We start from the raw sequence: 21,426 nt of genomic DNA, 5'->3' as shown, positions 1-21,426 counted from the left end.
CTCAAGAGTCTTCTCCAACACCACAGTTCAAAAGCATCAATTCTTCGGTGCTTAGCTTTCTTTATAGTCCAACTCTCACATTCACACAAAGCTGTGGAAAAACCACAGCTTTGACTAGACGGACCTTTGTTGGCAAAGTAATGTCTACTCTTTAAGGGCACAGTTCTTCCACTCTCATCAGGTACACCATGGTCACAAGTCCACACTTTGTTAGGGAGAGCTGATAATGCAGCCTATAGCTGGGTGGCCATGTGCTCAGATCAAGTTCAGGGACTCTTTTACTAAAGGAAAGAGTGGAGAATAGTAATTATTGAACAATTAGTTTCTGCCACTGGTGCCTTTAAAGAAATGTTTGTAAGATAAAACACATAGGATCCAGGGAGAATCCATCCAAAGGGTGAAAAGGGGAGGGATTTAAAAAAAAGTAGGTATCCTGGGTAGGAAGTGAGTCCAGCTTTAAGACATCTAAGTGAGAAAGCCTGTGAAACTGATACTACTTTCTCTTTTGTGTGTCACGACAACTGTCACGACAGTTCCTACTTAGCATGTTAAAATTCCATTAAGTGTCACCTCTTGGTTGTCCTTAAACTGTTTGCATTCCTTTTGGTACTTGCCATGTTGTAAGACATTTCGTGTCAGTCCCAGCTTTGTAAGGCTGTCAAGGTGATGCTGTAGGAGAAGCAAAATAGTTATGAGGGAGCCCTTGACACTGGCACATATATATGTAAGGTGAGAGGATCTCATGTCTGAGATTTGCTTCAGAATACTGCAGCACAAAATAAGCAGGGGGGACAGATGAGACAAGACTAACAGAAGGTTGGTTTGTTGAAGCTGTGTCACATGTGCCTGGGTGACCATAGGGGTCTTTTTTTTCCTTTTGTGCACATTAGAAAATGCCCCTAATGAAACAAAAGTCCTATCCCTGCATATAGTCAGACCTGGATTCAAACCCTAGTTTCACTGAAAAGTGAAAGTGAAAGTCGCTCAGTCGTGTCTGACTCTTTGTCAGACCCCATGGACCCCATGGACAATACAGTCCATTGAATTCTCCAGGCCAGAATAGTGGAGTGAGTAGCCTTTCCCTTCTCCAGGGGACCTTCCCAACCTAGGGATTGAACCCAGGTCTCCATTGCAGGCGGATTCTTTACCAGCTGAGCCACAAGGGAAGCCCATGATATATAGTCTCAGAACTTACTAGTTAAGTAACTTTTTCTCTCTATAAACTCAGTTTCTCAAAATGGGAACTGTGTAGGCCAATAGGGTTCTTGCAAAGATTAAACAAGACAAAATTTGAGGCATCTAGCAAGGTCTAGCCCTTAGCAGTTGTGTTAATAAGGGTGCCCACTTGCAAGCAAGAGCAGTTGACTCTGGTTATGAGTAATTACTCAGACACACATATGTTAGTATTTGCAGCAGAGTTAGGGCTTGAGCTGGGATTTCTTATTTCTAGACCTAGAGCATTTTTTACATACGTTATAGCAGTGGTCCAAATACCTTGGTTTGGTGCTTTGCAATACGCACCTTCAAACATACAGGACCTTAGTTTGGGTACATAACTGGAACTTATTCTTGCCTTGAGAACCCCATGAACAGAATGAAAAGGCAAAAAGAAAGGACACTGAAAGATGAACTCCCCTGGTCGGTAGGTTCCCAATATGCTACTGGAGATCAGTGAAGAAATAACTCCAGAAAGAATGAAGAGACGGAGCCAAAGCAAAAAACAGCCAGTTGTGGATGTGACTGGTGATGGAAGTAAAGTCTGATGCTGTAAAGAGCAGTATTGCATAGGAACCTAGAATGTTAGGTTCAGGAATCAAGGCAAATTGGAAGTGGTCAAACAAGAGATGGCAAGAATGAACATCGACATTCTAGGAATCAGCGAACTAAAATGGACTGGAATGGGAGAATTTAACTCAGATGACCATTATATCCACTACTGTGGGCAAGAATACCTTAGAAGAAATGGAGTAGCCATCGTAGTCAACAAAAGAGTCCGAAATGCAGTACTTGGATACAATCTCAGAAACGACAGAATGATCTCTTCTTCTTTTGCAAGGCCAAACATTCAATGTGACAGTAATTCAAGTCTATGCTCTGACCAGTAATGCTGAAGATGCTGAAGTTTAGCGGTTCTTTAAAGACCTATAAGACCTTCTAGAACTAACATCCAAAAAAGATGTCCTTTTCATTATAGGTGACTGGAATGCAAAAGCAAGAAGTCAAGAAACACATGGAAAAACAGGCAAATTTGGCCTTGGAATACAGAATGAAGTAGGGCAACGGCTAATAGAGTTTTGCCAAGAGAACACACTGATCATAGCAAACACCCTTTTCCAACAACACAAGAGAAGACTCTACACATGGACATCACCAGATGGTCAACACCGAAATCAGATTGATTATATTCTTTGCAGCCAAAGATGGAGAAGCTCTATACAGTCAGCAAAAACAAGACTGGGAGCTGACTGTGGCTCAGATCACGAACACCTTATTGCCAAATTCAGACTTAAATTGAAGAAGTAGGGAAAACCACTAGACCACTCGGTATGACCTAAATTAAATCCCTTATGATTATACAGTGGAAGTGACAAATAGATTCAAGGGATTAGATCTGATAGAGTGAAGAACTATGGATGGAGGTTCGTGACACTATACAGGAGGCAGGGATCAAGACCATCCGCAAGAAAAATGCAAAAAGGTTGTCTGAGGAGGCCTTACAAATAGCTGTGAAAAGAAGAGAAGTGAAAGGCAAAGGAGAAAAGGAAAGATATACTCATTTGAATGCAGAGTTCCAAAGAATAGCAAGGAGAGATAAGAAAGCCTTCCTCAGTGATCAATGCAAAGAAATAGAGGAAAACTATAGAATGGAAAAGACTAGGGATTTCTTCAATAAAATTAGATGGAGAAGGAAATGGCAACCCACTACAGTATTCTTGCCTGGAGAATCCCATGGACAAAGGTGCCTGGCAGGCAATAGTCCATGGGGTCGCAAGAGTCGGACATGGCTTAGTGACTTAAAAAAAAAATTGGAGATACCAAGGGAAGATTTCATGCAAAGATGGGCACAATAAAGGACAGAAATGGTATGGGCCTAACAGAAGCAGAAGATATTAAGAAGAGGTGGCAAGAATATACAGAAGAACTATACCAAAGAGATCTTAATGACCCAGATAATCACGGTGGTGTGATCACTCACCTAGAGCCAGACATCCTGTATGCAAAGTCAAGTGGGCCTTAGGAAGCATTACTACAAACAAAGCTAGTGGAGGTGATGGAATTCCAGTTGACCTATTTCAAATCCTAAAAGATAATGCTGTGAAAGTGCTGCACTCAATATGCCAACAAATTTGGAAAACTCAGCAGTGGCCACAGGACTGGAAAAGGTCAGTTTTCATTCCAATCCCAAAGAAAGGCAATGCCAAAGAATACTCAAACTACTGTACAATTGCACTCATCTCACACACTAGTAAAGTAATGCTCAAAATTCTCCAAGCCAGGCTTCGCAATACATGAACTGTGAACTTCCAGATGTTCAAGCTGGTTTTAGAAAAGGCAGAGGAACCAGAGATCAAATTGCCAACATCCGTTGGATCATCGAAAAGGCAAGAGAGTTCCAGAAAAACATCTATTTCTGCTTTATTGACTATGCCAAAGCCTTTGTGTGGATCACAACAAACTGTGGAAAATTCTGAATAGATGGGAATAACAGACCACCTGACCTGCCTCCTGAGAAATCTGTATGCAGGTCAGGAAGCAACAGTTAGAACTGGACATGGAACAACAGACTGGTTCCAAATAGGAAAAGGAGTACGTCAAGGCTGTATGTTGTCACTCTGCTTATTTAACTTATATGCAGAGTACATCATGAGAAATGCTGGCCTGGATGAAGCACAAGCTGGAATCAAGATTGCCTGGAGAAATACCAATAACGTCAGATATGCAGATGACACCATCCTCGTGGCAGAAAGTGAAGAACTAAAGAGCCTCTTGAAGGTGAAAGAGGAGAGTGAAAAAGTTGGCTTAAAACTCAACATTCAGAAAACGAATATCATGGCATTTGGTCCCATAACTTCATGGCAAATAGATGGGGAAACAATGAAAACTGTGACAAACTTTATATTCTGGGGCTCCAAAATCACTGCAGATGGTGACTGCAGCCATGAAATTAAAACATGCTTACTCCTTGGAAGAAAAGCATTGACCAATCTAGACAGCATATTAAAAAGCAAAGACATTGTTTTGCCAACAGAGGTCCGTCTAGTGAAACCTGTGGGTTTTCCAGTAGTCATGTGTGGATGTGAGAGCTGGAGTATAAAAGAAAGCTGAGCGCCGAAGAATTGATGCTTTTGAACTGTGGTGTTGGAGAAGACTCTTGAGAGATCTCAAGGAGATCCAGCCAGTCCATCCTAAAGGAGATTAGTTCTGAATAGTCATTGGAAGGACTGATCCGGAAGCTGAAACTCCAATACTTTGGCCACCTGATGGGAAGAATTGACTCATTGGAAAAAACCCTGATGTTGCGAAAGATTGAAGGCGGGAGGAGATGGGGACGACAGAGAATGAGATGGACATGAGTTTGAGTAGAATCTGGGAGTTGGTGATGGACAGGGAGGCCTGGCGCACTGCAGTCCATGGGGTCTCAAAGAGTTGGACACGACTGAATTGAACTGAAACTCGGGACACTCAAAACATTACCGCGGCCCTAGGCCGAGGGGTGGTCAAGGGCGGAGGTGACTCAATGATGATCGCTGGTATGACTGCGTGCAGGTTGCCAGGCGGACACTGGTGCAGTCGGGGTTTACCCCAAGCAGGCGCGGATCAGCGGCAGCCAGAACTCTCGCGTGTCCTCCTGGCTTGGTTTAACCCGGGGATCAGGTCGCGTCGGCCGCCACCAGTGGCTGGGTGCCGGCCGGCGGCCGCGTCCTCTTGACTGCGGGCCCAGCCTCCCGGGTGCCTCCTGCTGCAGATGGGCTAGTGGCTCAGGGCCCCGCCCCTGCCCGCCTCGGGGCCGGGGACTTGGATCCCCGGCTCGTGATTGGCCGCAGCCGCGGCGCTCCCCTTCTCCGCCCCCTTCGCTGGGGTGAAAGGTCAGACGAGCTTTGGTCTGCAGGGGCGGCCATGGCGGGGTTCTGGACTGGGGCGGCGGCGCTGGCCACCGCGGGACGGCGCGGACGGCGGTGGCCGCAGCTTTTGATGCGGAGCGTGGCGCTGTGGACCGTGAAGGTGAGGAGCGACGGGACTCCTCATGGGCCTGGGCTTCGCTGGGCTGCCTGCCCCGCACCCCATGGCGTTGGCCGGTGCTGCACCCCCCATCCCCACCCCCGAATTCCTCCTCGCCGCGGAGCTCGCCCAGGCGCGGGTCAGAGCCGGCATCCCTGGTCCCAGCTGTGTCTCCGGGGATCACGGAGGACAGCGCGGCCCAAAGAGCCTGCCGGCGTTGAGTTTCCTGCTTCCTCGGGAGCCGCAGACAGCCACCTCGCTGTACTTTCCCAGCCCTTCGCGCCCTTTCGTTCTTGGGCCGTGCGATTTTGGCTTCTTCTGAGCTTTTCAGGTGCATTTGTAAGGGTCCTTATAGTTACCATTTTCTCCAGCCTTGTTCCTCCTTTGAAGAGACCCTAAACTGCTGCTCAGTTAGGAGTTAGGGTTTTGCGTTTATCTCACCTTTTAAAGTACCATGTCGGGATAGGCTACTACCTTTACTTGAATGGAGAGCATATTTTAATTGCATTACATCACATTATACTGTATACACATCTTGTGAGTTTTTTTGTTTTTGTTTGTAGTGGTTAGGCGGATGTTTGTGGTGTTCTCAGCGTCTCTGCGCTGTATTTCCTCATGTTTCAGGGTGGCAGCCTTAACTTAACACCTTGGAGTGTTTGTGACTCTTAACACTTTCTGTCTTCAGAATGGAGTCTCTTGTAATTTCTAAACAAATGCTACCTAACTGACTTTATTAATAGAGTTCAAGTCACTGGAACAAATTATTTAAAGTATTTCTCTTTTCTTCCTTTCTGTTTTCTTCCTTTAAAAACAAAATAGGCACATAACTTGATTTATTGTCATGGACCTTAGAATTGGAAGACAGTATAGAGATGATCTAGCCCATCCTACTCTACTAGAAGAAGAGAACTCAGGCCCAGGTGAGAAATGATGCAGCTGGAACTGATCGTGGAAGTGAAAGTCAGTCTGCACAGGGTTTAGCTTAGGGTCAGCTTTAGAATGCTGACACTCAAAATCCCTGGAGTTCTTTGTGCTGGTGCACAATTAAGACCTTTGTTTCTTAATCTTGATTGTTTTCTCATGTTTTAATGTCTTTTGGACTCCTCATTTGCAGTTGTGAAGCTCTTAAATGTAATTTATGTAGGAGGCAACATGATATGGAATGGCATGGACTTTGGAATCACACTGATGAAGTTTTGCATATTACACAAGTCACTTCTCAGCTTCTTGCTTACGGGTATTTTTTTTGTTTGTTTCCTAACAAATCTTTCTGGACTACATCCTGTGTTCTGTCTCTATAGAATGAATATAATTTCTCTTTTAGAAATTTTAGTCTGTTAAGGAGACAAGTGTAAAACGCCATTAGGGGAGAGGCTTTGGTGCTGTATCAAGAAAATAAAATGAAGGGATTTGACCAAGTCTAGAGTTTGAGATTTGTAGCTTTGTCCTAGAAACTGCTGTGGTATTCTACTTGAATGAACTTATTCAGTCCTTACAACAGCCATTTATAGATGAAGAAATTTTTTATGTGACTTGCTCAAACTGTGCTTAAGGTTAAGGGATTGTTTTCCTTTGGAAGTGAAAAGTGGCACAGTTTTGAAGGACATAGTGACTTTTTTCCTAGGCAAAAAAGAGAAGGAAGAAGTGTTGTATGTGACAGCAGTACATGCAAAAGGCCTGGGCCAGAGGGAATGCCAGGATAGAAGAACTGGAAAAGTCCGCTGGGGCTTTGGTATGGAGATTAGATGGTGCCCAGGAGGTAGGTAGGAGTCAGACCATGCTGGGCCTTACTGTAGACCCTGCTATCAGGTTTATGGGAAGCCATTTATGTTCAAGTTGGGAGGGATTGTTACACTGATATATGTTAGAGTGGAGAGGATAAGAGAGAAGGAATTTGTTGGGCTATTTACTGCTGTACACTTATTGTGTGACATATAAGCTTTGATTTTTCTTTACGAGTTTTTTCCTTTAAACGTGTTGGCAGAGCCTGCATCTTGTCTATTACTGTTTTCTTAGCACAGTGTTTGACAAAGTAGTGCTGAATGTGTGGCGATACTGAAGGAAGAGTTATTTCTGTGCCAGTAAAGGATTTCTCCTGGAGGTGGGAGAAGCGGGGAACTTGAGCTGCTTAGCTTCTCTCCAGGCTTCTTTTCTATGAACTTGAAACATGCATTACTGAGTCTGTGTTTGAAGCCGAACCTTTTGAAGATTTTATTCCTCCCCTTTCTCCCTCCACCCCTGTAAATTGTTTGGTTGGGTGGAAAGCAGACTAACTCTAGTCTAGAGAGTTCTAACCATTCTTTTAACCAGTTAATAGTTTGTTTTTAGGGGTGTGTGTGTGTGTGTGTGTGTAGGGTGTGTGTGTGTAGGGTGTGTGTGTGTAGGGTGTGTGTGTAGGGTGTGTGTGTGCATATGTGTGTGTGTGTAGGGGGTGTGTGTGTAGGGGGTGTGTGTGTGTAGGGGTGTGTGTGTAGGGGTGTGTGCGCGTGTGTGTGTGCGTGCATGCGCGTGCCCGTGCACTCACTCAGTTGTGTCTCACTCTTTGGACTGTCCTTCAGGTTCCTCTGTCCTTAGAGTTCACCTTTTAGTCTTATTTTGTTTTGGCTGTTTAAACACATTCTATTTAAATAACTAGTTTTTTTTCCCTTCTGTCTGCATTTTTCAGGGGCTCCAGGATGTTGGACTTGTGGTAATTGCTGCAGTTTATTGAACTTTTTATGCCTTATATGATTTTCAGACATTTCCTCTTAGCCTTGTAACAAGTAGGTAAAAAAAAAATTCCAACTTTACAGAAGAGGAAACAAAAGCTCAGAGCAGCTAAGTAACTTGCTTAAGGAAACGACTGGCTGAGGTCGATGTTGAACCTTGGATAGTATGCTGGCTGAAGGTCGGTCGATGTTGAACCTTGGATAGTATGCTCCCAAAGCCCTGCCTTTCCAGTTCGTCTCTCGTTTGGGTCATGGTCTCATTATATGGTGCATTCATGAAGTTCAAAGGCTCAAGCTTTACGTTCCTTAAAGCCCGTGATTTTCTTTTCTAGTCATGGAAGAGAATGTTTAAGCAAATCTGAATGCTTTAGCATTGCCTGGAGGTAAATCTTTCCACCTGCTGATAGATTTCTGACAATCATTTGGGAAAAAAACCTTCTAACATTATTACAGAAAGCAGTTTTTGATGAATGAAAATGTTTATGGACATTTGTGTATTTATACATCTGCGCTTTTTTTGGATTTTATTCTTAAGAGGTTCAGAACAGAGAAGTGATTGGTAAAACCCTTTTCTAAATAAGGGGAAGAGATGGTGACATGTGGATAGAGTGAAGAAACAGAAGTTAAGTGATTCCAGTTTTTAAGAAACTGGGTAAATGGGAGAACAGGGATGAAAAAGGAAATTAGGAAGGAAAAAGGTGTGTTTTTTTTTTTTTTTAATGGGGGTGGGGAGTGGTAGTGTTTCCTTTTAGGTATCTGGACTCAGAGGGTTCCAAGAGTCATGTTGATTTGCTGGTAGCACTGGAGTTGGTGAAAACTGGTAGGACTTGGGATCTGTTTTGGAACTAGAACCAATAGTACTTGCTGTAACCAAAGGGAGATAAAAGGAAAGAGAAGAATCAAGGACCTTTGAAAGATAGACACAAAGGGCCACAGAGTGTATGATCCCATAAGTATGAAATGTCAGGGTGGGCAGAGCCACAGAGGCAGAGGTAGGTCAGTGGTTGCCAAGGGCTGGGGAGGGGTGAGGGGGGAGATGGGAGTGACTGCTGACAACTGAGGGGTGTCTTTCTGGGGTGAAGAGAAAAAATGAGAAAGGGCAAATTAATACATCTCGGGGGGACAAAACTAGTTTGAGCTTCATAACAGTTATGGAAAAGAGGGAAGCGTTTAGGCTTTCCTATAGTAAGAAACATTCATTAATGAGGATAAACAAACCTTGTCCTAGCACTGAATGTGTAGAATTCATTATATAAAGGCAACTAGCAATCCAGTAAAAAAAAAAAAAAAAAAAAAAGAAACTTCTTTGTTACTCTTTTATCAAGGATGCAGTGATAACTCACGTCTCATTGATTGCTATTAATATAGCACTTTGTGAAAGTTACAGTGTGTAAAAAAAAACGTTCTGTACCAGTGGGATGATAAGGTTTCCCCGAAGCAGAGCCTGAAGAGGGATTTCGTGCAGGTGGTAGTTGAGAGGCGTAAAGAATGCAGGCTAGAGCAGGGGTTAAAAAAAATCAAAGCAAGGAAGGGGATCTAGGTGGAAACCAGATTCAGTCTCATCCCACAGGGGAGCCCTGGAGCCGTGGTTCTCAAAGCAGGGGACTCTAGCCAGCAGCAGCAGCATTACCTGGGTACTTGTTAGGAATGCACATTTTCTAGCTTCACCCTAGACCCGCCAAGTTTGAAACTCTGAGGTTAGAGCCAGCAGTCTGTTTTAATAAGCTCCTCCAGGTGAAAATGATGCATAGTCAAGTTTGAGAAGCACTGCCCTAGTGCAATAAAAAGTATAATGTAAGCTGAAAGTATAATTTAACATTTTCTAGCACTCACATTGGAGAAGGCAATGGCAACCCACTCCAGTACTCTTGCCTGGAAAATCCCATGGACCGAGGAGCCTGGTGGGCTGCCGTCTATGGGGTTGCACAGAGTCGGACACGACTGAAGCGACTTAGCAGCAGCAGCATTCACATTAAAAAAAATTTAAAGCAGTGAAATTACTATTTTATATTTACCCAGTGTGGCTCAGTGGTAAAGAATCTGCCCGCCAGTACAGGAGGATCGGGTTCAATCCCTGCATCCAGAAGATCCCCAGGAGAAGGGAATGGCAACCCACTCCAGTATTCTTGCCTGGAGAATCCCAGGGACAGACGAGCCTGGTGGGCTACAGTCCATGGGAGTCGCCAAAGAGACACGACTTAGCAACTAAACAACACCAATGATTTAACCCGATATATTAAAAATATTTTAGTATGTAAATCTAAAACTTTAACAAGGTTTCTGTTTTGTTTTTCATATGAAGTCTTCAAACCTGGGGTGTATTTTACATTTGGCACACATAGGACTTTGGCAGATTTCAAGTGCTCAGAAGCTGTCGGTGGCTAGCGGCTACCATATTGTACAGCCAGCTCTAAAGCACAGATTGCAGTACTAAGTTGAGCCCACCTTGAGGTTGAAGTGGGGGCAGCTTTTTGAACTTCATGATAGTCAAATCAGTGGTTGTGGCCTGGGAGGGATGTAGCTCCAGGCTTGAGAGAGAACTCTTGTCTGGTTGAGGCAGATGGGGCAAAGCAGGGAGCACGTGGGAACCGTGGGTAGTCAGCACACCAGTGGGGGCCTTCCCCGCCTGGAAAACGGATGCTGGATGTACACCCACAGCATCTGCTATAGGTGGGGTGGGAGGAATGGCCTGGCTGGGGGACTGTGTTGGAATGAAGAGGCTTTAGAGTTGATGCACACAGTTCTAGCTTACCGTGGAGGCACAACTGGAGAATCTTGACTTTTTTTTTTTCCCCTCCCTTAGTTTTATTGAGAAGTGAAAGTGAAAGTCGCTCAGTTGTGTCCAACTCTTTGCGACCCCATAGACTATACAGTCCATGGAATTCTCCCGGCCAGAATACTGGAGTGGGCAGCCGTTCCCTTCTCCACGGGATCTTCCCAACCCAGGGATCGAACCCAGGTCTCCTGCATTGCAGGCAGATTCTTTACCAGCTGAGCCACAAGGGAAGCCCAAGAATACTGGAGTGGGTAGCCTGTCCCTACTCTAGCAGATCTTCCCAACCTAGGAATCGAACTGGGGTGTCGTGCATTGCAGGCCGATTCTTTACCAACTGAGCTATCAGGGAAGCCCTAATATTGAGAAATAGTTGATGTAAATCCTGAGATTTTATCATCTCTCTCAAATATTAGGTATTCAGCCTAGCTTGCCAAGTGAAAGTCTTGGCAGACAGCTGAAGATTGGGATAGCTAGTGAAGTCCTGAAGGCTACATAGTCAATGTAAGTGAAAGAAAAGCTGTTTTTAAGTGGTAAGGCCTGACCTCACGGTGAAAAGGCCTGACTTCTGGTGGTGTTTTAAAGAGGGCGTTTTCCCGTGTCATTCTGGGTTTCTTAAAATGTTCAAAGGTTCAGTTGGCTCATGCTTACCAGCTCTGTGTCATGTAATGTGGGAGGAGAGCTTTTCCTGGAAATTTTGAAGATGAATCACTAACAAGTGTTTTGTTGTCCTTGGTAAGCTCATCTTACTCCTCCATCGGCCCATAGTTTTGAGGATGGCTGCTGCTTTGAAGTAGAATGCATTGTGCTAAAGAGTTAGCCTGTCAGTAGAGTTGTTCTAGTATTATTCACTTGAATGCCCCTGTGGTTATGTTAAGAGTTCTGGATTTGGTAGGGTTTAGTTTTTAAATTGTGCTTTAAGCTTGAATTTAGTGGATTTGTGAGTTTGGGCTGCCACCTGAGGCCACAAGCAGAAAAATGTGAAAGTAGGTGCTGGCTTAGGTTAGAAAAGGGTATTTCGCTGTTGGCAATGGTTGGAAGGCCTCTGAACAGTTTGTGTAAAAGCTGTACCCTTTTTTTGGTTAATAGTTAATTCATTCTTACTATAACGTACGCAAAATTGTGCAGGCATTTTACACATTCTTATTTAATCCTCACGTCAGCGTTAAGTCCTAGATAAGTGGTTTTATGCCCAGTTTATGTATGAGAAAAACTCTTGAAGAAATGGCTGAGCCAATTTCCCAACCAGGGCGTGAATCTGAGTCTAGATCGGAGCTCTTAATTACTCCATTATTACTCTAATGGTAACTCCCAAATGGTCTGGGATAATTTTAAGAAAAAAAGTTACAGCTGCATAATGGGATTTAGTTGTTGGGTAATACCTTACATTTCGTTGGTGCTTTACAGTTTATAAATGCTTGTGTGTTTTGGGCTTTTTTTGTTTGTTTTTTAAAGACAGCTCTGCAGGAAAGCAAGGGAGGTGTCGTGTTGTTCATTTTATAGATGAAAACTGGGCTCCAGAGGAATTATTTGCTCAGTGTTGTGTACCTGTGAAGCAGTGGAGTAAGCGCTGACCCAGGTCTTCACCTCTGTGGTGAACTCAGAAGGTCGTACTACTTCCATGTGCTGCCTTGTTAGCTGGTGCTTCTCATCTAAGTGTGGAAACTATAGAAAATCTTCATTCTTGCAGAAGAGAAGCAGAGCAGTATGTTCTCTGGAAGTCGTTTTGCACACACTGACCTTTCTCCTTTTGGCTGTGATAGGCTAAACGGTCTTTATAGATGGACTTGGTTAACATTTTTCCTTTGAACTCTTATTCTAGAACATACCTTTAAAGAATTCTGGACTGGGCTTGTAGCCTGTTTTTTTATATGCCTAACAAAAATAAGAAACATTAAAAATTCTATGTAGAGGTCCAAATTAGCAGATTTCTACCAACTCATTCCTTGTATTTTTTGAAAAAATTATGTTGTGGCTCTACAAAATTATCTGATTTTTGACTGGTGTACATTATAGCTTTGAACTTTGTTGAAGCTCTGCCAGGGGTAAACAGGAGCGTGAGAGAGTAGTGTATGGCTGACTGCAAACCACTTTGGGCTTGCTGTGGGAATGGCTCAGACTCCTGTCTTTCCTCTGTAGTTGTGTTCTGCTGCTAAGGTTCTGACTGGTTGCATCATTTCTTCTTCCAGGTACTTGGCTAATTAGGGGCACCTGTGTTTTTCAATTTTGGGGTCCAGTATCACAAATTCATTTGTATACAAGCTGTATGCTTTCTTTTTTTTTTTTTTTGATAATGGTGGTAAAATATAGTCTGTTAGATCGTCAGAACCAAGTATTTAAAAATAGCAATAAAAAGATGAAAAAACAAGCAAACCCAATTTGATTGATCGATACTGCTATAGCTTGTCTCCTGTGTTTTGGCCAGGTGTAATTTGTAATCGTGGACATGAGTTTGAGCAAACTCTGGGAGATAGTGAAGTACAGGGAAGCCTGGCGGGCTGCAGTCCGTGGAGTTGCAAAGAGATGGACACGACTTAACAACTGAACAATAGCAACGATTTGTAATAGAGTTTAGTTTTAGAGTTAATAGAGTTTGTAATAGAGTTTAGATTTAGTTTCAAGAACTGTGTGGTGTAGACATTTTAAAATTTGAGTTTTATGTTATTGGCAGTTTCCTGAGTAAGTGTAGATTACACTGAGTCAGCTGACCCAGACCTGTCCCAGAGCTTGGCCACTTGGAGATGTCTGATTCTTCTGGGTTAGAAACTGTCCCTTGAGGACCAAGTTCAGTTTAGTCCATTTTTTCATGAGCCCATCTGATGAGAGAATCCTGAGGCTTAATGAACTTCAGTCATTAAGTTCATGACTGAAACTTAATGCTTCAGTCATGTTTATTCGAATCTGTGAAATTAGCTCCATTTCTACCAAACAACTCAGTGTTTGTTGCTCTCGGAGCAGTCTGGCAGTGAGATCTGTGTTACCATCTTCTTGGACCACACGTTCAGTTTGGGTTAACTGCATATTCTTCATAATAATGTGTGTCAGATGTTCACACATGTTAGAATCTCTGTAATAAGCTTTTGTGTTTTGAATGACAGTGGTGTAGGTTAGTAGGGACTTAAGAGGAAACTGGGCTTCCCTGGTGACTCAGATGGTAAAGAATCTGGCTGCAGTGCAGGAGACCCGAGTTCGATCTCTGGGTTAGGAAGATTCCCTGGAGGAGGGAATGGCTACCCGCTCCAGTATTCTTGCCTGGAGAATTTCATGGACTGAGTCTGGTGGGCGACAGTCCATGGGGTTGTACAGAGTAGTACACGACCGAAGTGACTTAGCACGTGAGCACCTAAGAAAAACACCTGGGGAGTTAAAGTGGTTTGCTCTAGTCCTGAAAGTAGTGTCAGACTGAGCTAGGATTAGAACTCAGGCTCTTTGATCTCTTCTCCCAGAGTTCTGTTCTAGGCAGTATGCTGGGAAGTGTTCCCTTCCCCAGACATAAACATCACTGTTTACTCTCCCCAAAGCTTATAAGAATACCTAAAATGTCTACCCCAGATTGTGTTTTGTCTCTGAAAGACTCACATTTGGCTTTTGCCATCAGGAATCAGTTATGCCCTTTATTTGTTAGTAATTAAAGACACATGTATGATTTTTGTAAAATCCTTTCTTGTATATACTTTTGTGAAAGGATATTTTGACATATTCCTACAACTGCCTGTTATGTGCCTTATGATATTAGGGAAAATTGGTAAAACTGTAGTGTTCATTGTATAAAATTGTTAGGAAGCTGGTATGCTCTTTACTTCTTGTGTAAATATCCGAGTGCTGCCTTGCTGCAGACTAAATGTGAGAAATCCCAGGTAGCTTTTGCTTTTTTCTTTGTTGTTGTTGTTTAGTTGCTAAGTCGTGTCCTACTCTTTTGTGACCTCATGGACTGTAGCCCGCCAGGCTCCTGTGTCCATGGGATTTCCCAGGCAAGAATACTAGAGTGATTTGCCATTTCCTTCTCCAGGTGTTCTTTCCAACCCAGGGATCGAACCCGCCTCCTGCATACCGGCCTCCTGCATTGACAGGCGCATTCTTTACCACTGAACCACTACGGAAGACCTTTTCTTTATTCTGAGTTTGCCTTCTGCGTTGGCTAAGCTATAAACACAATATATGGTTTTTAAGTGAGGAGGTGTTACCTTTATCCTGTTAAATCTGATGTGAGAGTAAAGTTGCCAGATTATAGCTATTCTGCTGAGGGCAGTGGAAGACTGAATTTTTTTTTAATCACAAAAAAGTGGTTGTGTACCCCACTTTGTACATTTTTTTTTAAACACCAAATCATCTCTTTGCACAGATGTTTAGTATTAATGTGGAAGTGCCACTATTTATATTATCTCAAAAAAAAATTAATAATGCTTTTACCAGATCTGTGTTTAAATTTTCTTACCATTGCAGCCTAGACTTGACATTTCTGAAAAATTAAAATTCTTGAGACTCAGTTTTCTACATTGGAGTTTGAATTCACAGGGATGCTTACAGAAATGTAAGAGTGTTTTGGTCTGGGAAAGGGAGACAGTAGTGAAGTCAGTTTTCTTCCCATTTTCAGCTCATTATTCATCACCAGTCCTTTTTACTTGGTGTGGTAAGTTTTACTAGGTTTTATTTTGTAAAGTGTATTCACTTCTGCATAAAGATTACATTTTGTAATTTGGCGCTTGATACTTCTAAAAAAAAATAACTGGATTCATTTTTTTCATTTTAAAATGTTGTTATAAATTATTTGCTTCCTGTTTGAGTTGTTCGGCTGTTAGAACGTTCTGAGTACCTGTTGCCTTTTGCCACCACCCTCACCCTGCTTTTTTCTTGATTTACCTTCATCGGTGACTATAGGATAAATTATTTTCTTAAACCTTTGCTATAACCTTGATTAGTGATTCTTCTTAATGTTTTAAAGGCTTAAGATACACTTTTTTCCACATACGTATATGGTAATGAATTAAAGTGAACTTGATTATTAGTGTTAACCTTTTCATTTTTATCTGCCAAGCCACATTAATACCAGAATAAGTAAAATAAGAAATCATGTGTCAGACATTAGCAAATAAAAACTAGTTTGTTGTTTTCTGGGCCCTGTTAAAGTTGAAGCTCTTTGAAAGCCGACGCTTGTTGCATGCTGTATAAAGTTCTGTGTGGTGTGTGACATTCTGATCCCGCTGTGTCTGTCTGCGTGACCAGAAAGACTTCTCTTCAGATTTTATTTGACCCATTGACTCTTACACTTTTCTGGAGATTGTTTTGATGTCTTTGGATTCTCATGTGTGCCAAGGGAATGTGTCTAGTTGGGGTTTACCTTCTATAGTTAAGGTATATTGCTTAGAACTACATACATTGATTGAGGAAACACTGTAGCCAGAAGCATACTGGAAGAATTACCCTGAAAAATATTTTTAAAGCTCATTCAAGTATCTGTCGTTTATTTCACTTTCATTTTTTTTTTTCCCTTTCTTTTGGTAGCATGTTCCACATTATTCAAGACGGTACTTAGTGGTGTCTCGTACTCTCTGTTCAGCTGGATATGATTCTAATGAAAAAGTAAGTATTTCAAAAACAGTTTTGACAGCTAAGTTAAAATGTTTTGTTGTCTCCACATTGTGTTCACCGGGCAGGTTCCATTTTATTGATGCTGTGTCATTTTTTATTGCCATACATCATAGATTTTATAGGTGTTCAGCGTTTGTTCCTTTTTTCATTGTGGACCACAACCTGAGGCTTTAATTTTGTATTTGTACCTATATCGCAAATTGAATAAATTCCCAATGTATTTCCTTTGTTTTCAGCAGGATCACTAATACATTCTTTCTTAGACTAGGCAGTTGAGAGATTTTGATTAAACTATTAGTTTTTTTTTCATTTACTTAATATTTGTAACTATTTTTGAGTGAAGGCAATTATGGGTATTGTAAATTTGGGGACAAGGGAATTCCGGTTAAAATCTTGGTATATGATAATGTCTGAGGCCTGTAATGGAGGAATAAAGGAACTGGAAGTGGTGATTGGAGGTAAAACATGATTTGGTGACAATGAAGGCATCAAAGAGGCAGAAGAAGAGTTTTGGTTAAGAAGAGATGATTCAAATCGAATGTCATTAAAGTAGAACTAATATGAATGATTATTTGAGAATGAAGTGGTCTTCTAAATAGCCAAAGTATACAGAACTACTCAAAAGAATCTTGAAATTTGGAGAATAAAGGATCTATATTCACTGTAGCTCAATAGAAATGTAAAGTGGAGACAATTGGAGGACATATATAATTTTTTATTTTCTAATAGCCACATTGAAAATAAACAGGTGAAATTAACTTTCATATATTTTATTTTATTATTTTTTGTTTTTTGGCCATGCAGAGAGGCATGTGGGATCTTAGTTCCCTGACCAGGAATAGAACCTGTGCCTCCTGCAGTGGAAGTGTGGAATTTTAACCACTTGACTACCAGGGAGGTCCCAGTCCCAGGTCTTTAAATGACTTATAAATCCTTTCTTAATCGGGCATTTTTACCCCAGCTTTATTTGCCACAGTACCCCATACTGTGTTTTTTGCTTGAGCTATCTTAAAAATTACTTGTAGTTTTTTGTGTTACCATCTGCTTTCAATGTCACTGCCTTATTAACACATACTCTTCATTCTCTGCTTTTGCTGCCTTTAACACAGCACTTAACACACTTTGTTGTGATTGTGCTGTATTGTACATTGAAGTTATCAAATGCACTTGACATTTACCTGTACTTATTGATGCAGACGGGAGGTGTAAAGTTGGTTTAGGGAGTGCTCTGGTGGTCCAGTGGTTAAGACTGTGCTTTCTCACTGCCGAGGGTGAAGGTTCAGTCCCTGGTCAGGGAACTAAGATCCCACAAACTGTGTCATGTGGCCAAAAAAAAAAGTTGGTTTAAATTTATTAGTGTATATATTCTTTTATACGCATAGCCTATCTGGAAGAATATTCAGGAAACTAGTAGTAATTGTTGCCTTTGAGGCAAGGACCTGGGTGTCCCTACTATGTGCCCCCGTTTTTACCTTCTAAGATCTGAACCATATTCATTTGTTATTTAGTTAAAATCTTAAGTATGGAAGATTAATTGGTATTAGCTTTATTGAACTTGTGTACTATTGGTAATCCATTAATAGTCCTCTGTTAGGGTTCTCCAGAGAAACAGAACCAGTGAGAGACATATAGAAATTTCTTTTTTTTTTTTTTTAATTGACTCACCTAATTCCTGGGTTTCCCTGGTGGCTCATATGGTAAAGAATCTGCCTCCAGTGCAAGAGACCTGGGTTCAATCCCTGGGTCAGGAAGATCCCCTAGAGAAGGGAAAGGCTCCTCACTCCAGTATTCTTGCCTGGAGAATCTCATGGACAGAAGGGCCTGGCAGGCTACAGTCCCTGGGGTCGCAGGGAGTCAGACACAACTAGGCGACCAACACACCTAATTCAGGAGGCTGAGAAGTCCCTTGCAGTCTGCTGTTTGCAAGCTGGACACCTTGGAAAGCTGGTGTGTAAGTCTAGTCCAGGTCCAAAGGTCTGGAAACCAGGAAAGCTGATGGTGTAAGTCCCAGGTCCAAGGGTAGAAGACCAACGTCCCAGCTCAACCCGGCAGGCAGAACTAGTCCTCTCTTCCTCCACGTTTTAGTCTGTGAGGCCTCCATGGACTGGATGGTGCCTAGCCACACTGGGGAGGGCTGTCTGCTTTACCGAGTCTACTGATTCACACGTTAGTCTCATCTGGAAACACCATCACAGACACCGTCAGAAAAAATGTCTTACCTGGACACCTTGTGGCCCAGTCAAGGTGTGCAGAACACTCACCATCAGGAGCCCTGAACAGAGAGGAGTAGGAATGTGTCAAGCGCTGCAGTCATGGCTGGCACAGATTTGTCCCCGTGAGACAGAATCACACTCCTAGATTTGTAATCTGGTTTGCCGCCCAAAGGATCGAATAACAACACTCTAGCTAACACATACTGAGTATATAGTGCATGCTAGGCCCTACACTAAAGGCTTTACGGTGTGAATTCAGATTCCTGGAACCTCCGTGTCAGGTAGCTCTTACTCCCGTTTTACGAACCGGGAAATGAGTGTCCAGTAGGCTGGCTTGTCCACAGAGGAACACATGGTAGTGTTGGGATTCCAACTGGGCCAGGCTGGCTTCAGACTAGCTCTTAACCTTCATTCTACTCCTTCCATAGAAATTAGGATGGAATTTGTATTCCCTGTAATATTATTATAATTTGTTGTTAATGTGTTGCTTAACGTGTAAGTTCCAGTGTTTGTGCTGCTTTTATCTGAGGTAGTCTGCTTAATATTTAATCAGTGTTTGAAGATACAGTTCAGGGAAGTAGGAACAGGTTTTCTTAGTATATGCTTACTGTTTAGCAGGAATGGCATGCCACTGCAGTATTCTTGCCTGGAGAATCCGATGAACAGAAGAGCCTGGAAAGTGATAGTCCATAGAGTCGCAAAGAGACACGATTGAACACATACACACACATGATTTTACACACACATACATGATTTTACACACACATACATGATTTTACACACACACACACACACACGATTTTATAGCTCCATCCCAGTATTCTTGCCTGGAGAATCCCAAGGACAGAGGGGCCTGCTGGGCCACAGTCCATGTGATCGCAAAGAATCAGACAAGGCTGAAGCGATTTAACACGCACATACACACACTCACGATTTTATAGCTCCAAGCCCTAGGTGGGATTAGGGTGTTTTTTGGACCCAGGTGGAGGCTTGTCTCAGTTGGGTGTGATAGCCCATGTGTGGTATAAAGGTTCACTCAAGACTTTAAAGGCCTTTTGCAGTTCTGAGATTCTGTAATTTGCTCTCAGGTTAACATATTACTTTAAGTTATTCAAGAGTACTTTTAAGATCATATATACCTTTAACTTTTAGTAATATGACTAAAACTTTAAAAAAGAGTCCATTTAACATGCAACAGTTCACTAACCCAGCGATCATTGTGTACTAAAATGTATTGCATCCAAGTTACTTACAATTGTTCGTGTGCATTTCTTTAAAAAGAGTAGCTTGTTCAGTTCTTGAGTCAGGAGAGAACCTTGTTAAATAGTTTCCCACTAGAATGCTATATCAGTTTATTTATGTGGAAATCAAGAGATTGCAGTCCTGAGAGATGGATTTACTTAGAGTGAAATAGGTCATTAATGGCAGAATTGGGCTTAGAATTTAGGTCTCTCACCCTACACAAAATGGAACATCTTTTTCTATTATGTGGCCTTAGCTGTTTCAAAATGTGATTATTCAAACTTAACATTATACTTAATGTTATACTCAACATTTATACTCAATAGCATTAACTCAACATTATACTCAAATAGCATAACCTGTGTGGTCTGGAACTCTTTGGGTAAAAGTATAACTAGTTTATCTGTTCTGAGTTGTTGAAAATACCACTTAATGCTATGCCCCAATCCCAAAGAGATGGAATATAAATTATATCAGACTTGACTTTGAGAAACATAACATTTAGAATTTCTCTGAATTTAGAAAACAAGTAAACTCTCAAGCAATTTTAACTAAAGTTTTTTAGTTTTTTGAAACCTCATTTGAAGATTATCTTTTGGCAAGAAATGTAGTTCCTTTATGAATTATTGAACCTCATCATTTGATACTTTTTTGACAGGGTAATTATAAGGCCAGATCCTGCCAGACGAGTTTAGTAGTAGCCTGGTTGTAAGTGAACACGTGCATAGTATCTGATACCATGTAGGCAGTAGTGCTTGTTAGGGTTATGCCCAGTGGTAAGTGTGGCAGACAAAGCTTGATGTTTTCTGGTCTCATCGTGAGAGTTAACAGTTTCTTATGTGTTTGTTTTCCTCTCTTTAGACTTTTGATAAAATTCTTATTGCTAATAGAGGAGAAATTGCGTGTCGGGTGAGTGGGATTTTAATCTTATTTTTCATTTTACTCTGTGAATTTTACTATTAAATCCCTTTAAACATACATTACTATTGTAGATAACATTAATGTATTTTAATATAGGTTATTAAAACTTGCAAGAAGATGGGCATTAAGACGGTTGCCATCCACAGTGATGTCGATGCTAGTTCTGTAAGTATATTTGCTTTGTTTGAGTTAGGATCTTATTTTGGATCAAATGGAAAAAAGTGAAAGATGGAGGGTTTTGTTGTTGTTGGCCTGAAAAGGTACACAATTTAAAAAATACCTATTACTTTATCTTGTATTAAGCACAGTAGAAGCCTCATAATGTCTTCAATATGTGTCTTAACTATTTTATTTTCAAGGCTTTAAAAGCTTGCTGCTGCTGCTGCTGCTGCTGCTGCTAAGTTGCTTCCATCATGTCCGACTCTGTGTGACCCCATAGATGGCAGCCCACTAGACTCCCCAGTCCCTGAAATTCTCCAGGCAAGAACACTGGAGTTAGACTAGAATAAATAGTTTGTAGAGGGATTCTCGGAGAAGGTGATGGCACCCCACTCCAGTACTCTTGCCTGGAAAATCCCATGGATGGAGGAGCCTGATGGGCTGCAGTCCATGGGGTCGTGAAGAGTCGGACACGACTGGGTGACTTCACTTTCACTTTTCACTTTCATGCATTGGAGAAGGAAATGGCAGCCCACTCCAGTGTTCTTGCCTGGAGAATCCCAGGGACGGGGGAGCCTGGTGGGCTGCCGTCTATGGGGTC

At 42.0% G+C, this 21,426-nt stretch overlaps 1 protein-coding gene across 4 annotated transcripts in view; it reads left to right on the top strand.

Moving 5' to 3' along the window:
• Positions 1-5,081: 5,081 nt before the first annotated feature.
• Positions 5,082-21,426, top strand: part of PCCA (propionyl-CoA carboxylase subunit alpha) — a 360,537-nt gene continuing 344,192 nt past the window's right edge. For all 4 annotated transcript variants that reach the window (XM_005899258.3, XM_005899256.3, XM_070380776.1 and 1 more), the window contains exons 1-4: positions 5,082-5,223; positions 16,204-16,281; positions 20,607-20,654; positions 20,763-20,831. In XM_005899258.3, coding sequence (XP_005899320.1) covers positions 5,119-5,223; positions 16,204-16,281; positions 20,607-20,654; positions 20,763-20,831 — 300 coding nt within the window. In that variant the 5' untranslated portion in view covers positions 5,082-5,118. The remainder of the gene's footprint in view (positions 5,224-16,203; positions 16,282-20,606; positions 20,655-20,762; positions 20,832-21,426) is intronic.

This window comes from Bos mutus, chromosome 12 (genome assembly GCF_027580195.1).
Source record: "Bos mutus isolate GX-2022 chromosome 12, NWIPB_WYAK_1.1, whole genome shotgun sequence".
Classification (NCBI taxonomy): domain Eukaryota; kingdom Metazoa; phylum Chordata; class Mammalia; order Artiodactyla; family Bovidae; genus Bos; species Bos mutus.
Note: the sequence above shows the minus strand (reverse complement) of the source record. Positions and strands in the feature narration are given on the sequence as shown.